At 42.6% G+C, this 19,176-nt stretch overlaps 1 protein-coding gene across 1 annotated transcript in view; it reads left to right on the forward strand.

Annotated features, from left to right (window-relative positions):
- Cdc16 (cell division cycle 16) overlaps positions 1 to 19,176 on the forward strand; it is a 28,282-nt gene that overhangs the window by 338 nt on the left and 8,768 nt on the right. Inside the window, exons 2-14 of the mRNA XM_052751731.1 lie at positions 1,033 to 1,087; positions 1,175 to 1,272; positions 3,072 to 3,110; positions 3,409 to 3,549; positions 5,258 to 5,417; positions 6,250 to 6,341; positions 7,928 to 8,061; positions 9,139 to 9,218; positions 10,700 to 10,749; positions 11,530 to 11,603; positions 12,365 to 12,490; positions 14,703 to 14,855; positions 17,110 to 17,173. Of these exons, the coding sequence (XP_052607691.1) occupies positions 1,033 to 1,087; positions 1,175 to 1,272; positions 3,072 to 3,110; positions 3,409 to 3,549; positions 5,258 to 5,417; positions 6,250 to 6,341; positions 7,928 to 8,061; positions 9,139 to 9,218; positions 10,700 to 10,749; positions 11,530 to 11,603; positions 12,365 to 12,490; positions 14,703 to 14,855; positions 17,110 to 17,173 (1,266 nt within the window). The remainder of the gene's footprint in view (positions 1 to 1,032; positions 1,088 to 1,174; positions 1,273 to 3,071; positions 3,111 to 3,408; positions 3,550 to 5,257; positions 5,418 to 6,249; positions 6,342 to 7,927; positions 8,062 to 9,138; positions 9,219 to 10,699; positions 10,750 to 11,529; positions 11,604 to 12,364; positions 12,491 to 14,702; positions 14,856 to 17,109; positions 17,174 to 19,176) is intronic.

Here is a 19,176-nt window from a genome sequence, read left to right on the forward strand (position 1 = left end):
GGGGTGGGGGGGTTTGCATTGTGGCTTTGGAATGTGGCCGGACGACAGGATGTTTCTGAGAGGATTAGTTGGGGTTCTTACTTGGCTGAATATGTGTGAATCGTGATACATGCAAGCTGTCTCCAGTTAGGACTTGAAACAATACCTAATACTACATCTGCAGCCTCTGCACCTCCCTCGAGTGGACAACAGGGAGTGTTTAAGAAAAGGTGTGTCTCTGGAGTCCACGTCATTGTGATGTCATTTGGGTTTTTTGCTAAAATGCTTGCTCTCCCGATAGATGGGAAACGGAATTGATGCTAAGTGATTTGGCCAGTTGTTTGTGCTTTGCTGGAAGGCTACGTGTTAACCACCAGTCAGTTTTGTGATTATTTTCTTTGGCACTGAGATGTAGAGAGGATAATGTGGGCCTGGTTTCCACTCTGGGGGCATCTGTTCTGAGCATAGTCTCAGCTCCACAAGGCTTCCTCCTGTCCACCTGTTTGGCAACCCTGTTCTGATTGTATCCTGGGGAATCGAGGCAAAGGCAGTAAGCCGGCGATTAACACTAACCACGACAAATTCATGAGTGTCTTTCCACTGTCATATTATTCTGTTAGAGTTGGCTGTAGGAGATGACTTGCCCATGGTCATTTGAAATATTTGGGAATCTAGTGTGCTATTAAATTCTACTTTGGGGTTCATTTTAGCTTATTGGAAGTATTATTACATAAATGTCAGTACCCTAGAGAGTAGATGACCGCACAATAATCGCTTAAATTATTTACTGTTTTGGATATTAGCTGATACATTTTTTTGGTAGTGTATGCATTAAACTGCTATCTTGAATTGTATTTATAAAGGTCTTACAGTAATGGACTAAAAGTCATACTAGCTGAGCTGTAACATACCAATACTTGATGGGCCTCTTGCTCCATTTAAGAGCTTACTGTAGTGAGTTGTTGGTTTTGTTTTACGGGTTTAGACTAGTAGGTATCTGTTCAGAACTGTGGGAGCAATGGCAATCACCCTGTGTTTGCTTTTTGTATGCAGCAACAGTATCAGAGTGCTCTGTTTTGGGCAGACAAGGTAGCTTCACTCTCTCATGGTGAGTGACATGCGATTTTTTCCCCCTAACTAATCTTTAGAAATCTCTCCACGAACCTCTGACCACTTGTGTAATTTTGCCCCTTAGAGGAACCCCAGGATGTTTATTGGTTGGCTCAGTGTCTTTACCTCACAGCACAGTATCACAGAGCAGCCCATGCACTCCGCTCGCGAAAACTGGACAAAGTGAGTACTGAAACTGTGGGCCTCAGAGTGTCCCAACTGTACAAGACGTCGTTAGGTTCTTTTTATTATTATTATTATTAATTTTTTATTTATTTTACATACCGAGCACAGTTCCCCCCATCTGTGTGTTGTCATGTCCCCCCTCCCCCCTCCACTCCTCTGTCTGTCCCCAGTCAGAAAGGGGCAGGCCTCCCATGAGAGTCAACAAAGCATGACATACCAAGTTAAGGCAGGATCAGGCTCCTCCCCCTGCATTGAGGCTGGGTGAGGCATCCCAGCATGGGGAATAGGTTCCCAAAAGCCAGCTCAAGAGCCAGGGACAGGTCCTGATCCCATTGCTAGGGGCCCCACAAACAGACCCAGCTACAGAACTGTCACCCACATGCAGAGGGCCTAGGTTGGTCCCATGCAGGCTCCCTGTCGGTCCCACGAGCTCAGGTCATCTGTTTTTTTGTTTTGTTTTGTTTTTTATTAATTTTTTTTGCATTTATTTTACATACTTGTTAGGTTCCTATATTGGGTATGTGCTCTGTTTTTGAGTTAACATTCAAAAGAAATCGATTTTGTTTGTTTTTATGTGAAGAGATGGTTTTTAAATTTTTTTGTTTTTATTTGTGGGGGTTGGGTGAGTGAGTGTGGGTGCCCTGTGAGAGAGTGAGTGTGTGGTGTGTGTGTGTGTGTGTGTGTGTGTGTGTGTGTGTGTGTGTGTGTGCGCGCGCGCGCCCTGTAAGTATGGATGCCTCCAGAAACTAGAAGAGTACATTGGATTCCTTGGAACTGAAGTACCAGCTGGTTGTGAGCTGCCCTTTGCGGGTGCTAGGAACCAAACTTGGGCCCTTTGGAAGAGCAGCACGCACTCTTAACTGCTGAGCCATCTCTCTAGCCCAAGAGAGAGTTTCTCACTCTAAATCTCAATCATTTATTTTCCCTCACTTGCCCACTAATCTAATTTCTAAGTTCTCAATATTGTGTTTTTGTTAGTTTGGTTTAAAATTTTGCTTTTAAATATTATACTTGTTTATATAATCTGTGTGTCTGTCTGTCTGTCTGTGTCCGTGTGTCTATGTGTGCAAGCACACACAGACAGGCACCTGAACCACCTGTGGGACTTTGTCTGTCTGTCTGTTTCCGTGTGACTGTGTGTGCAAGCACACACAGTCAGGCACCTGAACCACCTGTGGGATTTTGTCCTCCTTCCGTGTGGGTTCCAGGGGATCCGACTCTGGTCCTCGGTCCTAAGGCAAGCACCTTTACCTCCTGAGCTGTCCTGACAACCCTGTTTGCTTGTTTTGAGATCAGGTCTCACTGTTTTGCTTAGTCTGGTTTCCAATTCCTGGGCTCAGGGCAGCTCTGCCTCAGCCTCCTGCATATTTGGGATTACAGGTGCACACTCCTTAGATCCCCTGCACCTTCACATCTTTTTGATGGATATGGGCTCAAACATCTAAGGTTTTTTTTTGTTTTGTTTTGTTTTGTTTTGTTTTGTTTTTTTTTTGGTTTTTCGAGACAGGGTTTCTCTGTGTAGCTTTGCGCCTTTCCTGGAACTCACTTGATAGTCCAGGCTGGCCTCGAACTCACAGAGATCCGCCTGGCTCTGCCTCCCGAGTGCTGGGATTAAAGGCGTGCGCCACCACCGCCCGGCTTGTTTTGTTATTTTAAGCTGTAAAGGAGAAATAAAGCTCTTTAGTTCATGTTTATAGTTTTCTTTTAAAGTATAGGTGTGTGTTATTTTACATATTACATGCACATGTTATACATGTGAAGTGTTTGATTACTTTTTGACTTAATTTCTTTTCTAGTTGTATGAAGCATGCCGATACCTTGCAGCTAGATGCCACGTAAGTGTGCTCAGTTCGTTTATTTGGTGAAAATTTGACTTATATGAACAGTATGCATGTGTGGCGGTTTGTGTTCTGGAGGCTGAAGCTTGGTGACTTGGTGGAACATTTCATAAAGAATGTCCTTTTCTTCAGTAGTATTTTCTATAAAATATTGATTCTTAATTCATAAAAAGCTGATATGCATGAAGAAAGTTGTAGTGTAGGCATTTAAATTTAAATAATGGATACAGTATTTATTGCCCTTTTAAAGTCTAGAAGACGTAAGTGATGAATGGCACTTCCATTCTCTTCGTAGTATGCTGCGAAAGAGCACCAGCAGGCTCTTGACATTCTTGATATGGAGGAACCAATTAACAGAAGGCTCTTTGAAAAATACCTGAAGGATGAAAGTGGCTCGAAGGACCCTTCCAGTGACTGGGAAATGTCACAGTCCTCGGTGAGTAATACAGTTAGCATGTTTCAGCAACAGCAGCGGAAAATGCCCACATCACATGGCAGAAATTCTTCTACATGTGTATGGTGCATACAAAAGTTACAGTTACCACTTGTGCCAACTAACAGAAGATTGAGACGTTTCTGACTGAGTGCCGGTTTGAAGCTGTGATCTCACAGATGCCTGGAACTGCACGCAGTGGGTGGAAACCTCTTCCTCTCCTTTCTGTGTTTTGTACATATGCAGGGGAATCTTAATTAGCTTTGATTGTTCACAGAAAAGAATTTGCTATTTACTTGATAGCACATAATAGTGTCGTTTGCTATATTTGAGTTTGTATTATTCGTAATTCCACAAAATTGAAACAGACTTATAATAACAGTTAATCACATACTTAGATTAACTTGGCTCATTACTCTTTTTAGCAGTTTATTGAGATACAGTTACACACATTGAAAGTGTACAGCCCGTGGCTTTTCATGTGGTAAGCCTGTACCAGCCTTACCTCCAGCAACTTTAGGGCATTTTTATCATTCAGAGAGAGCTGTACTACTTGGTTGTTACTCCAAATCTACCTGTCTCCCTCAGAGCATAGTTACGAGGGAGCTGGGATTGGTTACTGTGCTTTTCACTAGGACAATGCAAGAGTGTTACACATCTGGGTATCTCTCCCCCTTCTTTCCTTTCTCTTCCTTTATTAATATAATGTGCTTAGTAGTGTGTTAATTTTCTGCTAGGAAATGCATATATTTCGTATCTTGGGATTATTATTTTTGGGTCTTGTCTATTAACTGTTAGGAGTGCATGGCATACTTACAATGCATTATTTGTTTTATGAAGTTACTTTTTAAAAACACCTCAGAGAAAACTGCCCACGTCTAAGACTCTCTTCTAAAGGCCATTATATTTTAAATACTGATTTATGGATTTTTGCCACTTGTGGTTTTAGTTGACTATCGTGAGTCATCAGTGACTCAGCATGTTTCTTAAGGTTTAAGGCCTTGATATGAATCAGACTCTGTTGGTAGTAGGAAGCAAGATGACCAACACTACAGAGGTATCCACATATCCGGTCCTTACAGAGTTCCGTAAATGAGGTGTGTCCCTTTTTCACAAATGAGTAAAGGAAACCGGCCAAGACAATGATCAGCACACAGAAGCACATATAATTGTCAGGGCCAGTTTGAACTAACTGGGGTCTCTGGGCTCTTCCAGGCCACTGCTGACCTTGACCAGGAACTCTCTTGCTGTCTGGGTCTGCTATTCCCTGGGGCCTTCTCATTTGTTTATGCATCAGGCTGTCTTTCATCTTGATTTTATACATTCCCTTCTCACTCCGAACGCACATCAAGGGATGTGCCTAGAAGCCGTACTTCTGAAGTTACCAAGGCTTCATTGGATAGAGTCATCAGTGCTCAGTGTCCAGAGAAGACACACCAAAGAGGCTTTAGTCTAGCCTCAGACTTACTATGTAGCCCAGGTTGGACTTGAACTTGCAATCCTCCTTCCTCAGTTTCCCAAGTGCTGGGATTCTGGCCTGCTGAGACTAACGCTTTGCTTTGCTGTTGTGTATCTGTTGGTTTGTGCTGCACTTTGGCAGTTGGGATGACACTGTGGTCATAGTAAAAACCTCTCGGTCTTCTACTAGTGAATGTCTCTTAGTCAAAAGTTGGTTTTACTTAGTGTGAAACCGGTTGTGTTTTCCCAACAGATAAAGAGTTCGATTTGTCTTCTCCGAGGGAAAATCTATGACGCTCTAGATAACCGCACCCTGGCCACCTACAGTTACAAAGAGGCTTTGAAGCTGGATGTCTACTGCTTTGAAGCATTTGACCTTTTAACGTCACACCACATGTTGACAGCACAAGAAGGTCTGGGAACTCCTGCATTTGTTGTTGTTATTGTTGTGAGGAATGGTTAATACTGTTTAGTTTGCCTTATTTTCTGAAATCTGTGTAATTGAGAGCAGGGTACATGATAGGCTGAAGCAGACCTGTGAACTTCCCTAATGCCTTCAGGTGTGAAGCACATCACGAACACAGTGTAGTGCAGTATCTGTTGCTGAGAGTCTTGGGGTTGTGGTGTCGTGAAGTCTTTTGAGGAGTGATATGAGGGGACTGGTAAACCACGAGTCCCTGATTGTCATCCCGGAATGTCAGAGCATTACATCAACAATCTCTAGAGTTGGGGCTCTGCACGCAGTTGATTTAAAGCTGCCAGGTGACTCTGACTTACCTCAGGACTGAGAGCCACTGATGATATGTGAAGTAGGTAATCGAGGGAACAGGAAAAACAGAGTTGGTATGGTAATGTGTTCATACCAGACATAGCCAAAATAGTGCCTCTTAAACCGTTGGCCTATTGGCAGTTCTAAAGACCTTGGGACAGGGTAGAGGTAGGAAAATGGCTGCTGGCATCTGGTAGAGGCCAAGGATCCCGACGACCCCCTGCTGTGCTCGGGTGCCTTACAGAGAGAGCGGCCATGTGTCAGTATTGTCCTCCCTAAGGCCTGTGTTTTCACCTGGCTGATGACGAGGACCATCTGAAGGGCTCCTGGCCCGGTGCTTCTGGTGTCCAAATTCTCTACTTTGATTTCATTTTCTCCTGACTTGCTATGTGGATAGCGAACTATAAAAGTATTTTCAATTTGCTGTTTTCCCTGTGAGTGTTTTGAAGACTTTTTTTTTTCTTACCATTTTTAAGAAAAAGAACTTCTTGACTCACTGCCTCTCAGCAAGCTCTGTGCTGAAGAACAAGAATTGCTCCGATTTGTGTTTGAGAACAAATTAAAAAAGGTAAAAACCTGAGCTGACATTTCCCTTATGTAAATAACTTCCTTAACATTGGCCTTTTTCTTTTATTAGTTAATTTTGTGTATGTGCACATATGTGCATGTGTGTATATATGTGCTCTTGCCCACACATGCAATGGGTGTATGCAGACCTGAGCTGAAGTTGGGGTGTTTTCCTCAGTCACTTTTCCACAGATTCTCTCATTGAACCTGCCTGTTTGGCAGAGTAGCTGGCATTGAGCCTGCAACATTCACCTATTGCTGAGTGCTGGGATCACAGGCCTGTGACCATGCACAGCTTTTATATGGGTGCTGGGGAGTGCTGGGATCACAGGCCTGTGAGCATGCACAGCTTTTATATGGGTGCTGGGAAGTGCTGGGATCACAGGCCTGTGAGCATGCATAGCTTTTATATGGGTGCTGGGAAGTGCTGGGATTACAGGCCTGTGAGCATGCACAGCTTTTATATGGGTGCTGGGAAGTGCTGGGATTACAGGCCTGTGAGCATGCACAGCTTTTATATGGGTGATGCAGAGTGCTGGGATTACAGGCCTGTGAGCATGTACAACCTTACACACATGCTGGGAAGTGCTGGGATTACAGGCCTGTGAGCATGTACAACCTTACACACGTGCTGGGAAGTGCTGGGATTACAGGCCTGTGAGCATGCACAGCTTTTATATGGGTGCTGGGAAGTGCTGGGATTACAGGCCTGTGAGCATGCACAGCTTTTATATGGGTGATGCAGAGTGCTGGGATTACAGGCCTGTGAGCATGTACAACCTTACACACATGCTGGGAAGTGCTGGGATTACAGGCCTGTGAGCATGTACAACCTTACACACGTGCTGGGAAGTGCTGGGATTACAGGCCTGTGAGCATGCACAGCTTTTATATGGGTGCTAGGGAGTGCTGGGATCACAGGCCTGTGAGCATGCACAGCTTTTATATGGGTGCTGGGAAGTGCTGGGATCACAGGCCTGTGAGCATGCACAGCTTTTATATGGGTGATGCAGAGTGCTGGGATTACAGGCCTGTGAGCATGCACAGCTTTTATATGGGTGCTGGGAAGTGCTGGAATTATAGGCCTGTGACCATGCACAGCTTTTATATGGGTGCTGGGGAGTGCTGGGATTACAGGCCTGTGAGCATGCACAGCCTTTACATGGGTGCTGCGGAATGCAGGAATTACAGGCCTGTGAGCATGTACAACCTTACACACGTGCCTGGGATTGGAACGCAGGCCTCATGACTGCACAGCAAGTGTGTTGTGCCCACCCTGATCCAGTTCAAAGAAATGGTTTATTAATGTAGCATTTGCCAAAATAGTCAGATTATTTAAATATATGAAAATGCTTCCTGAGTAGCTGTTTTCTAAACTTCTATGTGAAATATTTACTACTAAGGAACTCTGATGAAATTGAAAAGGGAAACTTCCTGAGAGGAAAGCTACTAGAAACCGAAGTTAACCATGTTTTCAGGGCCTCGTGTGTGTCTCATGCAATGTCTTCACGTCTTAGATAAAACATGGATTCATTCTGCCTTTGACTTTGTTATTGTTCATTTTATGTATAAATTTCTCTGTTTCAGTATAATAAGCCCAGTGAAACTGTCATTCCTGAGTCAGTAGATGGCTTGCAAGAGAATCTGGATGTTGTAGTGTCTTTAGCTGAGAGACATTATTATAACTGTGATTTTAAGATGTGCTACAAGCTCACTTCTGCGTAAGTATACTCACTGTTTTTGTGTAAGAATGTGTGGTTCAGTCCATAGCTGTCTAATTCACAGATGTGTGCTCTGACAGTCTCATATTAGTTGTTGATGGTTGAAGTGACCTTTACCGTTTCTAGAGTGCTGAACAAGTTGCTGTATTAAAGAACAGGTTACAGACACACAGTTACTGATATGTGTAGGCTTGCTGTAGTTACTTGGGAAGAATATCCATGTCTGTCTTCCCAAGCCATCTGCTGACTCGGGAATGACAATTTCCCTGGGCTTACTCTACTGAAACATAGAAATTTATACATCAAATAAACAATAACAAAGCAAAAGGTAGAACCAGTCCATGCTACCCAAGAGGTCATAGTTTGAAGATACCATTGTCCCACGGTTTTGTAAAACTTGCCATGTGTTACCGTTGGCTCTGACAGTCCTCTGTCTTGCATATTCCTAGCTAAACCATCTCCTCCACATACTAGTTTTCCGTTGTACCTCTTCAGACATCTTAGCTAGATTACATTTTAGAGATTTTTGTGGCGCTTTAGTTTTTTGTTTTTGTTTTTCAATTTTTGAAATCACAAAAATACTAGTCAATAAATACTTGCAACCTATTTAAAAATGTATACTATATATTCTTTTTAACTAGTTAGACTATGTATTAAAATTCTGTTGATTTTAAAGTAAGTGGAAAGGCTAAAGTTTATTTTTATTCTTTTCAACTGAATTAGTTGATAATTTTTATTTTATTTTGTGATAGTGGAGTTTGAACCTAGGACTTGTTCATTTTTGGCAAGTGTTCTGCCCCTGAGCCCCAGCCCTTTATATTGATACAGGGTCTTACTGAGTTGCCCAGGCTGGCTTTGAACTTGTGGTTCTTCTGCCTCAGCCTCTTGAGTAGCTGGTAATGTAGGTATGCACTGTGAGGCCTGGCTTCCCTTTCCTTTATAACCTAAGCATTGCTCTAACCAAAGTGAAGGGTTACAGGTTGCAGCATCATGTGTGACATAACAACTAAGCCTGGTGGGTGATGAGGATGCCGTCCTACCGCCCTCCAGGTAGTAATGTGCTGCTTCTACTTTCAGAGTGATGGAGAAAGATCCTTTCCATGCAAACTGTTTGCCTGTGCACATAGGAACTCTCGTGGAGCTGAACAAAGCAAATGGTGAGGACTTACATCCCCAGTCCCATAATCTTACCAGCTGAGAGTGACCTCAGCCTCCTGATCCTTCTGTCTCTACCTCCGAAATGCTGGGATTATAGGCATGTGCCACCAGGCCAGGCTTTAATGAAGGAAAAAAAGAGCATTCTAAACATTGAAATTTTGTATTACAAATCCTGGCTACTTAAGATACAGCATAGCAGAGCCCCACAGCAGGAGTAATACCATCATCAGAATGACTGATGATCTGTTTCCTGGCAGAACAAAGTATTTCCCATCTCCCTGCTTCCTGTTTCATTTTCTCAAATGTAATTTGTGGTTCAGAGTATATTAGCTTTATTAAGTGTCAATTTTGACTGTTTTCCTTCCTGTCTTGTGTGTGTGTGTGTGTGTGTGTGTGTGTGTGTGTGTGTGTGTGTGTGTGTGTGTCGGAATTTTTGAGACAGGGTTTCTCTGTGTAGCCCTGGTGTCCTGGAACTCACTATGTAGACCAGGATGGCCTCAACCCCAGAAATCTGCTTGCCCCTGCCTCCCAAGTGCTGGGGTTAAAGGCTCTGCACTGCCTGGCTCTTATCTTTTTTTTTTTTTCTTTTAGTATAAAATTACCATAGAAAAACAGGTAAGTCAATATTTAGAAGTTGGAAGGGAATATTTTACCTGTATTTCCCATGGTGTTTTTTTTGTTTTTGAGAAACATTTAGTATGTTGGGCAGTATATTTGCCCTTAAGTCTTGTGAAACTGAATAGTGAGTTTTGTCAAGAGGGAAAAAAATCCAGAAAAGCTTCAACTCTAAACTCACTGAGCTCTGTGCCCTGGGGGGTGTCTTCTAGAAGCAAAGATGTAGACTTCCTACCCCCAGAACACTAAGTCCAGAATGCATATATGCCATCATGAGATGCTAAGACATATATACTTCTCAAGAGGAAATTTTCTCACTTCTGTGATAAACATGAAAGTTTGGATAACAGTTTGATTGTGGTGACTGTGATACTCCATCCCAGCCTGTGGCATGAGATGTATAAGTTTCTCAGATGGGCCGGGCGGTGGTGGCGCACGCCTTTAATCCCAGCACTCGGGAGGCAGAGCCAGGCGGATCTCTGTGAGTTCGAGGCCAGCCTGGGCTACCAAGTGAGTTCCAGAAGAGGCGCAAAGCTCCACAGAGAAACCCTGTCTCGAAAAACCAAAAAAAAAAAAAAAAGTTTCTCAGATGGATGTTTTAGACGAACCTCTGCCCACACCTTAAGTGCTCAGGCGGGCCGTCTGTGCTCATGTGACCTACCATGTACCCTTAATCCACTTAGACAGTCTCTCAGCTAGTTCTCAGTGCCTGGATTGGGACTGAAGCAGGGTGTATACCAGGTGGATTTGTACTAGAGGGGAAGAAGGTTTGAGATTGTCGTGTGAGAATGGTTTTATGGGTGGAAGGCCAGATCTGAAATTCAAATGATCAAATTACATTTTTTTTTCCTTTTTCCTAAAACAGAACTTTTCTATCTTTCTCACAAACTGGTGGACTTATATCCAGGTAATCCTGTAAGTAATACAATTTTTTTTTCTTACCTAAACTTTAAGAAAATATTTTGCTAATATATAGATAGTAGCTTATATTTTTAAGTTCAAGCAAGTAATGTTTATGTTAAAGCATTGAGACAGAATCTTCTTGTGCTGGAGATAATAGCAAACGGCTTTAATGTCGTTCCCATGAAGCCATTTTTACTTACATTAAAGCAGTAATTTAGAGTAAAAACTTTTTCTTGATTATAGAAGTGTACGTAGTCCTTTAATATGCTGTACAGATACACAAAATTCTAGTTCACCACTTGCTTCCCACTCCGAAGGATATAACTGTTCACAGCATGTGTGAATCACCACTGAGCTCGTGTTGATTGCTTCCATACCTCCAGCGTCAGAATAGAGAGCTAAAGAGTGGGAAGTAGAGGCAGGCAGGAAATGTGTCCTTGTAGACAAAAGCGGTGAGCATAGACTGAGCCTCAGACAAGAAACCAGCGTAGGGGAATCCAACTAACTGAAAATCAGAACCCAGCTAGAAGGCAAGGAAGAGCCAGGGTCAAGCCAGAACTCATAGGCAGGTGCGCTTAGGAGCTTGTCCTCAATAGAAGACACCTTGAGAAACCTGAAGTATCTGTCCTTATACAGGCCCTCAGTAAATGTATGTGTGATCTCAGAGAATCCCTAATTCAGATGAAAATATGTGACCTGGGAGCATCTAACCCACCCTCTGTCTAGCCTACCTTATTAGATTCCAGTTCAAAGTTAAGCGTCTTTGGTTATAGTAAATATTGAACTTTTTAGGTATCTTGGTTTGCAGTGGGATGTTACTATCTCATGGTTGGTCATAAAAATGAGCATGCCAGAAGATATCTCAGGTATGAATTTGTTTTCTTCTCTATGTAGTGACCCTCTGAGAAGGGAATTCTTGCTCATAAGCTTTCATGCATAAGTGTAGGTGTGGTGAAAGTAGCGAGGATGAATAAATACTTCCTTGGGCCCGTTCTGTTCACGTGCATTGTTTGTTTGTATGACTGTCCATTAGGGTGCTGTGTGGGGAGATAAAGCAGTGGTCCAGGCCTTGCACTCCAAGAGCTTAGATGTGTCTTTAGATGTGTTGTTTTATTTGTAAATGAGAACAGGAAACAGAATGGTGCAGTTTGAAAGGGCTCTTGTCCTTTACACTGTCAGCCTTAGCTTTTGCTAATAGTGAAAACACATTCGACCCTGAATGAGTTAGGGTAACGCAGTGTGACCGTTGAGGAAGTGGGTTCCGGGAAGGAGCTGCTGTGGTTTCGGCTTATCTTGCCCCAGGGTGCCAACATGGCACCTGGCTCAGAACAGGCCCATATCACGTGGCCATTTGTGCCACCAGTGTCACCCCGGTCACAGAGTGGGCTACCACACGAGTAGTGTTTGTACGTTGCACACAGTATGCTAATGAGTTCAGCTACATTCTCTGAAAAAGCACAGGACGCCTAAAGTTTCTTAAAATGTGTATATTGTCTTAGTTTAGCTGCATTAACAATTATACGTTTGTTAGTTTATTCACTTGATGTCATTAATGTTTTGACACCATCTACTTAGAAAGCTAAAGTTGGAGAACAAATACAGTACTTGAATATTGATTTTGTTTCAGCAAAGCTACGACACTGGAGAAGACATATGGGCCTGCTTGGATCGCCTATGGGCACTCCTTTGCTGTGGAGAGCGAGCATGACCAAGCCATGGCGGCTTATTTCACAGCCGCGCAGCTGATGAAAGGGTATGCACTGCACAGCACCTTAACTAAATGCCAGGGAAGGGTTCTGCTTGTGAAGTGAGGCGAAATTTCCCTTAGGAATATTACTGCTATTTGGTTCCTGAATTAAACAAAACTGTCAACACTTGTCCCTTAGGTAACAGTTTGTATTTATAAAATAACTGGCTATGGAGGGGACAGGATTCTCTTCAGTCAGTGCAAGAAAAAACTAGGAAATGAGACCAAGGGGAGAGGTGAACTGGGGAGCCCCCCCCCGCCCCCTTTTATTTACATGCTCATGAAGAATGGAAGTATTCATAGTAAAATCAGGATGTCTTACCTGTTACCGAGTTATTTGGTGTGTCTTGGTTGTGCTACAAAACTGCATTTGCTGGTATTTGAGGTGTCAGGATTGTATATGCAGGATCCAGTGATGGTAACTCTCTCCCTCTAATTCCTGACCGTTTTTGCTCTATGTGTTCTGAATTTCTGCTGGTTTTTAGGTGTGGTGTAATTACTGCGTCTTCTTGATCCACTGAGTTATTTATCACTACAGAGTGTCCCTCCTTGTCCCTGGTAGCATTGTCTGAGGGTCCATTTTATCTGGTACTGTGGTCACACCAGCTCTCTGATTTCTTACTTTCCCATCCTTTCAGGTTCCCTGGTAGTTCTGTGAAACTGACTGGGAGTTAGGGAGCTGTGTCCCTTGTAGTGTGTGAGTCAGTGGGTCTCCTGTGGACACCACACAGCTAAGTCATTTTGAACCAGCTGTCTGTGTGTGTTTGTAGTGTGTAGTCCGTTTGCTTGTGATGTAATCACTGGGAAGCTGGAACGTGTCTTTGTTCCTGCTCCGCATTCCTGCATACTTTTGTTAGATACTCCCTGTGTGTGCTTTACTTCTTTACAGTCACGTCCTCAGTGACTGTCGTGTGGGTGAGCGACATCTGAAAGCAGTTCAGCATTCATTCATAGTTCCCTGAGACTGTTCCTGCCCACCTCCTGTGTACTGTGGCTATCATTCAAGTTATGTCTCATACCATCCATTACCACAGCTTGGAGTTTTCTCAGGTGTCTTTCAGTCATATTGAAGAGTTGCAAGTACATTTACACTGCCTTCTATTTGCCACTGTGGTTACCTCTACCACACTCATTCAGTTTTGATTTTAAATATAAGTTACTAGCAGCGTCCTTCTGTTAACACGTATGGAACTTGCTTTAGTTTCTCCAGTAGATCTACTAGTGACGGAGTCTCTCTGTTATACCTTGTTCTCGTGGCTCCTTCTACCTATTTAAATGTGTGTATAAACCCTTTTAGCAGAGGTTTTTTATTTCATTTGTTGTGCTTTTCGATTCCAAAATTGCTGTTTGGTTCTCTATTACAGTTTCCATTTTGGGGACCCTGAAGAGATGGCTCAGCAGTTAAGAGCACTTAATTTCTCTTGCAAAGACCCAGATTCAGTGTCCAGTACCTGCATAGCAGCTCACAGCTGCTTTTAACTCCAGTTTAGGGGAATCTGATGTCTGCTTTTGGCCTTCACGGCTCCTGCACACATGCATACACTCAGTTACAGACATATATAAAATTAATTTTTTATTGCTATTCTCTGATGGGGCATTGTTCTTATATTTTTCATTAATTTTGCAGCATAATTTTATAAACATAATTCTTTGAATATTAAGCTAGCTTATTTAAAATACTATCTTTTGTTTTGTTTTTTCAAGACAGGGTTTCTCTGTGTAGTTTTGGTGCCTGTCCTGGATCTCACTCTGTAGACCAGGCTAGCCTCGAACTCACAGAGATCTGCCTGGCTCTGCCTCCCGAGTGCTGGGGTTAAAGGCGTGTGCCACCGCCACCCAGCCTTAAAGTATTGTCTTTTTTTTTTTTTTTTTTTTTTTTTTTTTGGTTTTTCGAGACAGGGTTTCTCTGTGTAGCTTTGCGCCTTTCCTGGAACTCACTTGGTAGTCCAGGCTGGCCTCGAACTCACAGAGATCCGCCTGGCTCTGCCTCCCGAGTGCTGGGATTAAAGGCGTGCGCCACCACCACCCGGCAAGTATTGTCTTTTAAGTCCAACATTTCATCTTCTCTTAGGATGGTTTCTGTTGACCGCCTTCTTTTTCTGTTTGGACTGTACTTTAGAATTAGAAAGAAGTAAATGATAGGATGTAAAGCTGACAAATTTCCATTGCATTACAAAGTTTTTGGTATTGAATATGTGAAACTTTCAAATATTTTCAGGTGTCACTTGCCAATGCTGTATATTGGACTAGAATATGGTTTGACCAATAACTCTAAACTGGCTGAACGATTCTTTGGCCAGGCTCTGAGCATTGCCCCGGAGGATCCCTTTGTCATCCATGAGGTTGGAGTGGTTGCCTTTCAGAACGGAGAGTAAGTAACAGAGACTTCAGCCCTTGAGTTGGCTCTTTGTAAGTGGGGCCTGGTCCCTGAAACTGCACTGACCAGACTTGCTCACAGTGGATTTTTATTTTCAGATGTATTATTTTAAGAGGCAGAGAGGAATTCAAAAGTAGAAATTCTCTTCTTGGAGTCTCTTAAAACACTAAACTGGCCGGGCGGTGGTGGCGCACGCCTTTAATCCCAGCACTCGGGAGGCAGAGGCAGGCGGATCTCTGTGAGTTCGAGGCCAGCCTGGGCTACAGCGCGAGATCCAGGAAAGGCGCAAAGCTACACAGAGAAACCCTGTCTCGAAAAACCAAAAAAAACCACTAAACTGTGTTCTGGTCCTCTTTTAATATGAGCTGCCACAGATTCCGATACCCACGTGTGGCCTAGAGGCCCACAGAATCTTCAGTCATCCTTTAATATGAGCTGCCACAGATTCCAGTACCCACGTGTGGCCTGAAGGCCCCACAGAATCTTCAGTCATCCTTTAATGTGAGCTGCCACAGATCCCGATCCCCACGTGTGGCCTGGAGGCCCCACAGAATCTTCAGTTGTCTTGGTCAACTAGATATTAGATTCATACATTTGAGAAAGTTTTTTACATTATCTTGTGATTAATTATTGTTAGGACAAAAAAAAATTAAACCACTTAGAGTAATCCAGTCTCTGGTTTACTCATAGTAGCTTTTTGTAGCTGGAATATCTGTAGAATAAGCAATTTGGAGTCATACTCAAAGAGAAAACTATACGTTGCATTATATATTATACATAAATGTAAGCACATATCTTCATTGTTGTGTTCTAAAATTTAGGTTATGGGGTTATGAGAGGTGGCTCAGCAGATAAGAACACTTGCTGCCTTTCCAGAGGACCAGGGTTCAGTTCCGAGCACCCACATGGTGGCTTACAACCATTTGTAACTCCAGTTCCAAAAGATCCAGTACCCTCTTCTGACCTCTGCAGGCACCAAGCATACATGTGGTGCACTTACATGCATTCAGGCAAAACACTTAGACGCATAAAATAAATAAATCTTTGAAAATTTTTCAGTTAGGTTATGTAGGTTTTTTTTGTTTTGTTTTGTTTTGGTTTTTGGTTTTTTGAGACAGGGTTTCTCTGTGTAGCTTTGCGCCTTTCCTGGAACTCGCTTTGGAAACCAGGCTGGCCTCGAACTCGCAGAGATCTGCCTGCCTCTGCCTCCCAAGTGCTGGGGTTAAAGGCGTGCGCCACCACCGCCTGGCTAGTTATGTAGGTATTATAGAGAGGGTTTATGACTTTAAAGAAATAAGGATTATTACTTTATGTATATGAGTGTTTTGCCTGCATATTTGCATATCACACGTGTACCTGGTGTCTACAGAGGCCAGAGGTGCAAGATGGTTGTGAGCCATCTTGTGGGTCCTGGGAATTAAACCTGGATCCTCTACAATAGAAACAAGTGCTCTTAACTGCTGAACCAGTTCTCCAGCCCCTGGAACTTTGGAAGTAAATAATATCTAATGTATTTCCTCCTCAAATTTTGCAAGCACTTTTTCTGTGAATTGGCCTACAAAAATCCCTTGTTCCCCAAAACCAATACTCAAAGTGATTTTAACCTTAACGTGGGATGTGAAAAGCCCAAGTCCCCTGAAACTTTGTTCCAGGCTGATCTCACATAGATTGTGCTCAGTGTTTTGTTTTTTGTTTTTCTGTAGTCTGATTAGTTTAGTGCTGTGGTTTTCAGTGTTTTTGTCGCTAACTTTACTGTCTAAAATAATTTCCAAACTTACTGCTGCCTTTGGTGAGACCTAAGCAGCCATCATGTGCCTCCAAGGGAATGTGCACTAGCCAAATGGTAGGTGAGTCGTTGTGCTGCTGGCTTAGGTTCAGGGTTAGTGAACAGACAGTGTATGTTAAAGAAGGGTAGTCATTGTTTACAGTCTAAATACCACTGGTCACGAGACTGACTCTCTCTCCTAAATCCTGAACCTGTGTGATATTAATGTCATACGATTAGCTATTTGTCTGGTTCAATTGTTTTCTTTCTTTATTGTTTCTTTTGCATTAAATTTTTTTTTTGAGTTATTGTAAAGTGATGAGTTTCATTATGGTATTGTGTGTATGTGTGTCAGTGTACTTGTTTTTATTCATGGATTATTTTTAGCAGTTTCCATGTTATCTACTAGAGATATTCAAATTTTCCTCAGTGTTTATCCTTGCAATTTTAAATAACTGTTACCCCCACCCCCTTCTATTTTAGATGGAAAACAGCAGAAAAGTGGTTTCTCGATGCTTTGGAAAAAATTAAAGCAATTGGAAACGAGGTATTGTATGTAATACCTGCACAGACACGCATAGACACCCCTGAGTACAGTTACTGTTGGACGTGGAAAGTGCGGCGGGCTTCTCCTGGAAGAGAGCAGTCTAATGTTTGAACTAACAAGTAACTGACAGTGTTATGCTTATCGGCTGACATTTAGGCCACAGAAAACTAAGCTTGGTTCTGATTAAAGAGCAGTTATTGGGTGTGACAGGGCAGCAATCAAAACACATAAGGTGGGTTTGTTTTTTTAATGATTTCTGATGGTTGGTGGAAATGCTAGTCGTGTATTTGACATTGCTTCCTAGAGCTTCAGAGAGCCTCCTCTTTGATTCAGTAAGGAATGCACTTTGGCAGGAGACCTACCTCGGTAGAATTAGGTATCATTCAAATTCAGGCCTTCTATTGTCTTCTTGAATTAATGCGAATGAATTAACCTTCCAAATGGTAAAGCTGTATACACACTGGTATTATTCATAAATGGTTATTTTAAATGTAAGCATGTATACCTAAGAGATGTGCATGTGGCTGCTCTTCTGATTTCTAGTTTCTTTAACTGGTCTTTCTAGTTTTACTCTGTCAGAGTTCCACACCCTGATTTTAATTTGTACATTTGTGTTCATGGGCTCCCTTCTTTTGTGTTTGTCTCTATCTATGACAGACAGTTTCATTGGGCTCCACCAGGGACAGTCTGCCTGTCCCCATAGGTTGAGCTCTCCTTGCTTTGGTCTTTTATTGTTTATCATTTGAATTCATAAACGTATTTCTGTATGTTCCACAAGTATGTCTGTAAAGCATGTATTTTCCTCAACTGAGTCATGGATAGTTCTGAGTAATACTAGTGTTTTTGTTAGAGTAGGTTTGCCGCTCACCGCATCCCATCTTTGAGACAATTAAACATCTTGCCATTCACTGGCCCAGCAGCAGTAGCATCACCTGGAGCTGGTTACAAATACAGTCCTAAGATCTGTTAATACAAGTTACAGTTTTAGCAACGCTCTGAGTAGAGTTTCATGCATAGGAAAATTTGAGAAGCACATTCCTGAGCCACTCCTAAAAATGTGTTTTCTTTCATAGGCAGTTTGCAATCTTACAGAAACTTAAGTATTAAGAGCATATTAACAGTTGAAGTACCAGCATGCCAATTAAAAGCTATAGGAAAGGAAAATTCTGTTTTGCTTTAATAAGAAACTACATCAGAAGTCAAGCTAGCTAGAGAAACACTCATGCCTAAGAATCTCAAAAGGATTTTTGTTTGCATGGGCTGAGCTCCTAAATCTAGTCCTCAAAGCATTGGAAAAGGTGGGCCAAGTTCCTTTGTTTATTTGCTTAACATGTGTTTAGTAAGTACCAGGCATAGCATGCAACTAAGCGTCAGATACAATAAGAACTATTTCCGTATTTCCTGCCCTCGGATCCACTGGAAAATGCAAATAGGTAATTTGCAGCAGTAAAGCAATATGATCGAGAATATGAAGATGCCACACGCAAGGGTGGTTACCCAAGTGTGACAGTGTCCAGGAAGGGTTTGGGGTGTGTCACACACCCCATCCTTAGTAAGCAGACATTAGCTATACAGAAAGAAGGAGCAATGTATTTCTGAGGCAGAAATGGCGTGTGCAAAAATCTAGCTGATTCATTTTGTTTTGGATCTGACATTTCAGAGGATATTAAGAAATGGGGCAGGAAGGTTAAATGGGTTTTTAAAGCCTTGAAAATGGTGTTGGAGAGTTGGCAAATTATCCTGGGGAAAGGCTAATGTGAAGTTCCAGAAGAAGAATCCATAGCTAAGTTTGTAGGGTAGGTGCTCAGGCCAACCTTCTGATATTGGGAAGCCAAGGTTCACACAGTTGGAATTGTGCCTGCCAAGTAAACTGAACAAGCTCTGGGGAGTCTTAGAAAGGCTGGGATGTCCTGTTCCATTGAGTGGCTGGTTTGGGATGAGCTTGAATGACCAGGGAAAGATAAATTGATAAGGCACACTGAATTGGAAGTGCTGTAACATTT

The sequence above is a fragment of the Peromyscus californicus genome, unplaced genomic scaffold, assembly GCF_007827085.1.
Source record: "Peromyscus californicus insignis strain IS unplaced genomic scaffold, ASM782708v3 Scaffold_23__1_contigs__length_62951481, whole genome shotgun sequence".
Taxonomy (NCBI): Eukaryota; Metazoa; Chordata; class Mammalia; order Rodentia; family Cricetidae; genus Peromyscus; species Peromyscus californicus.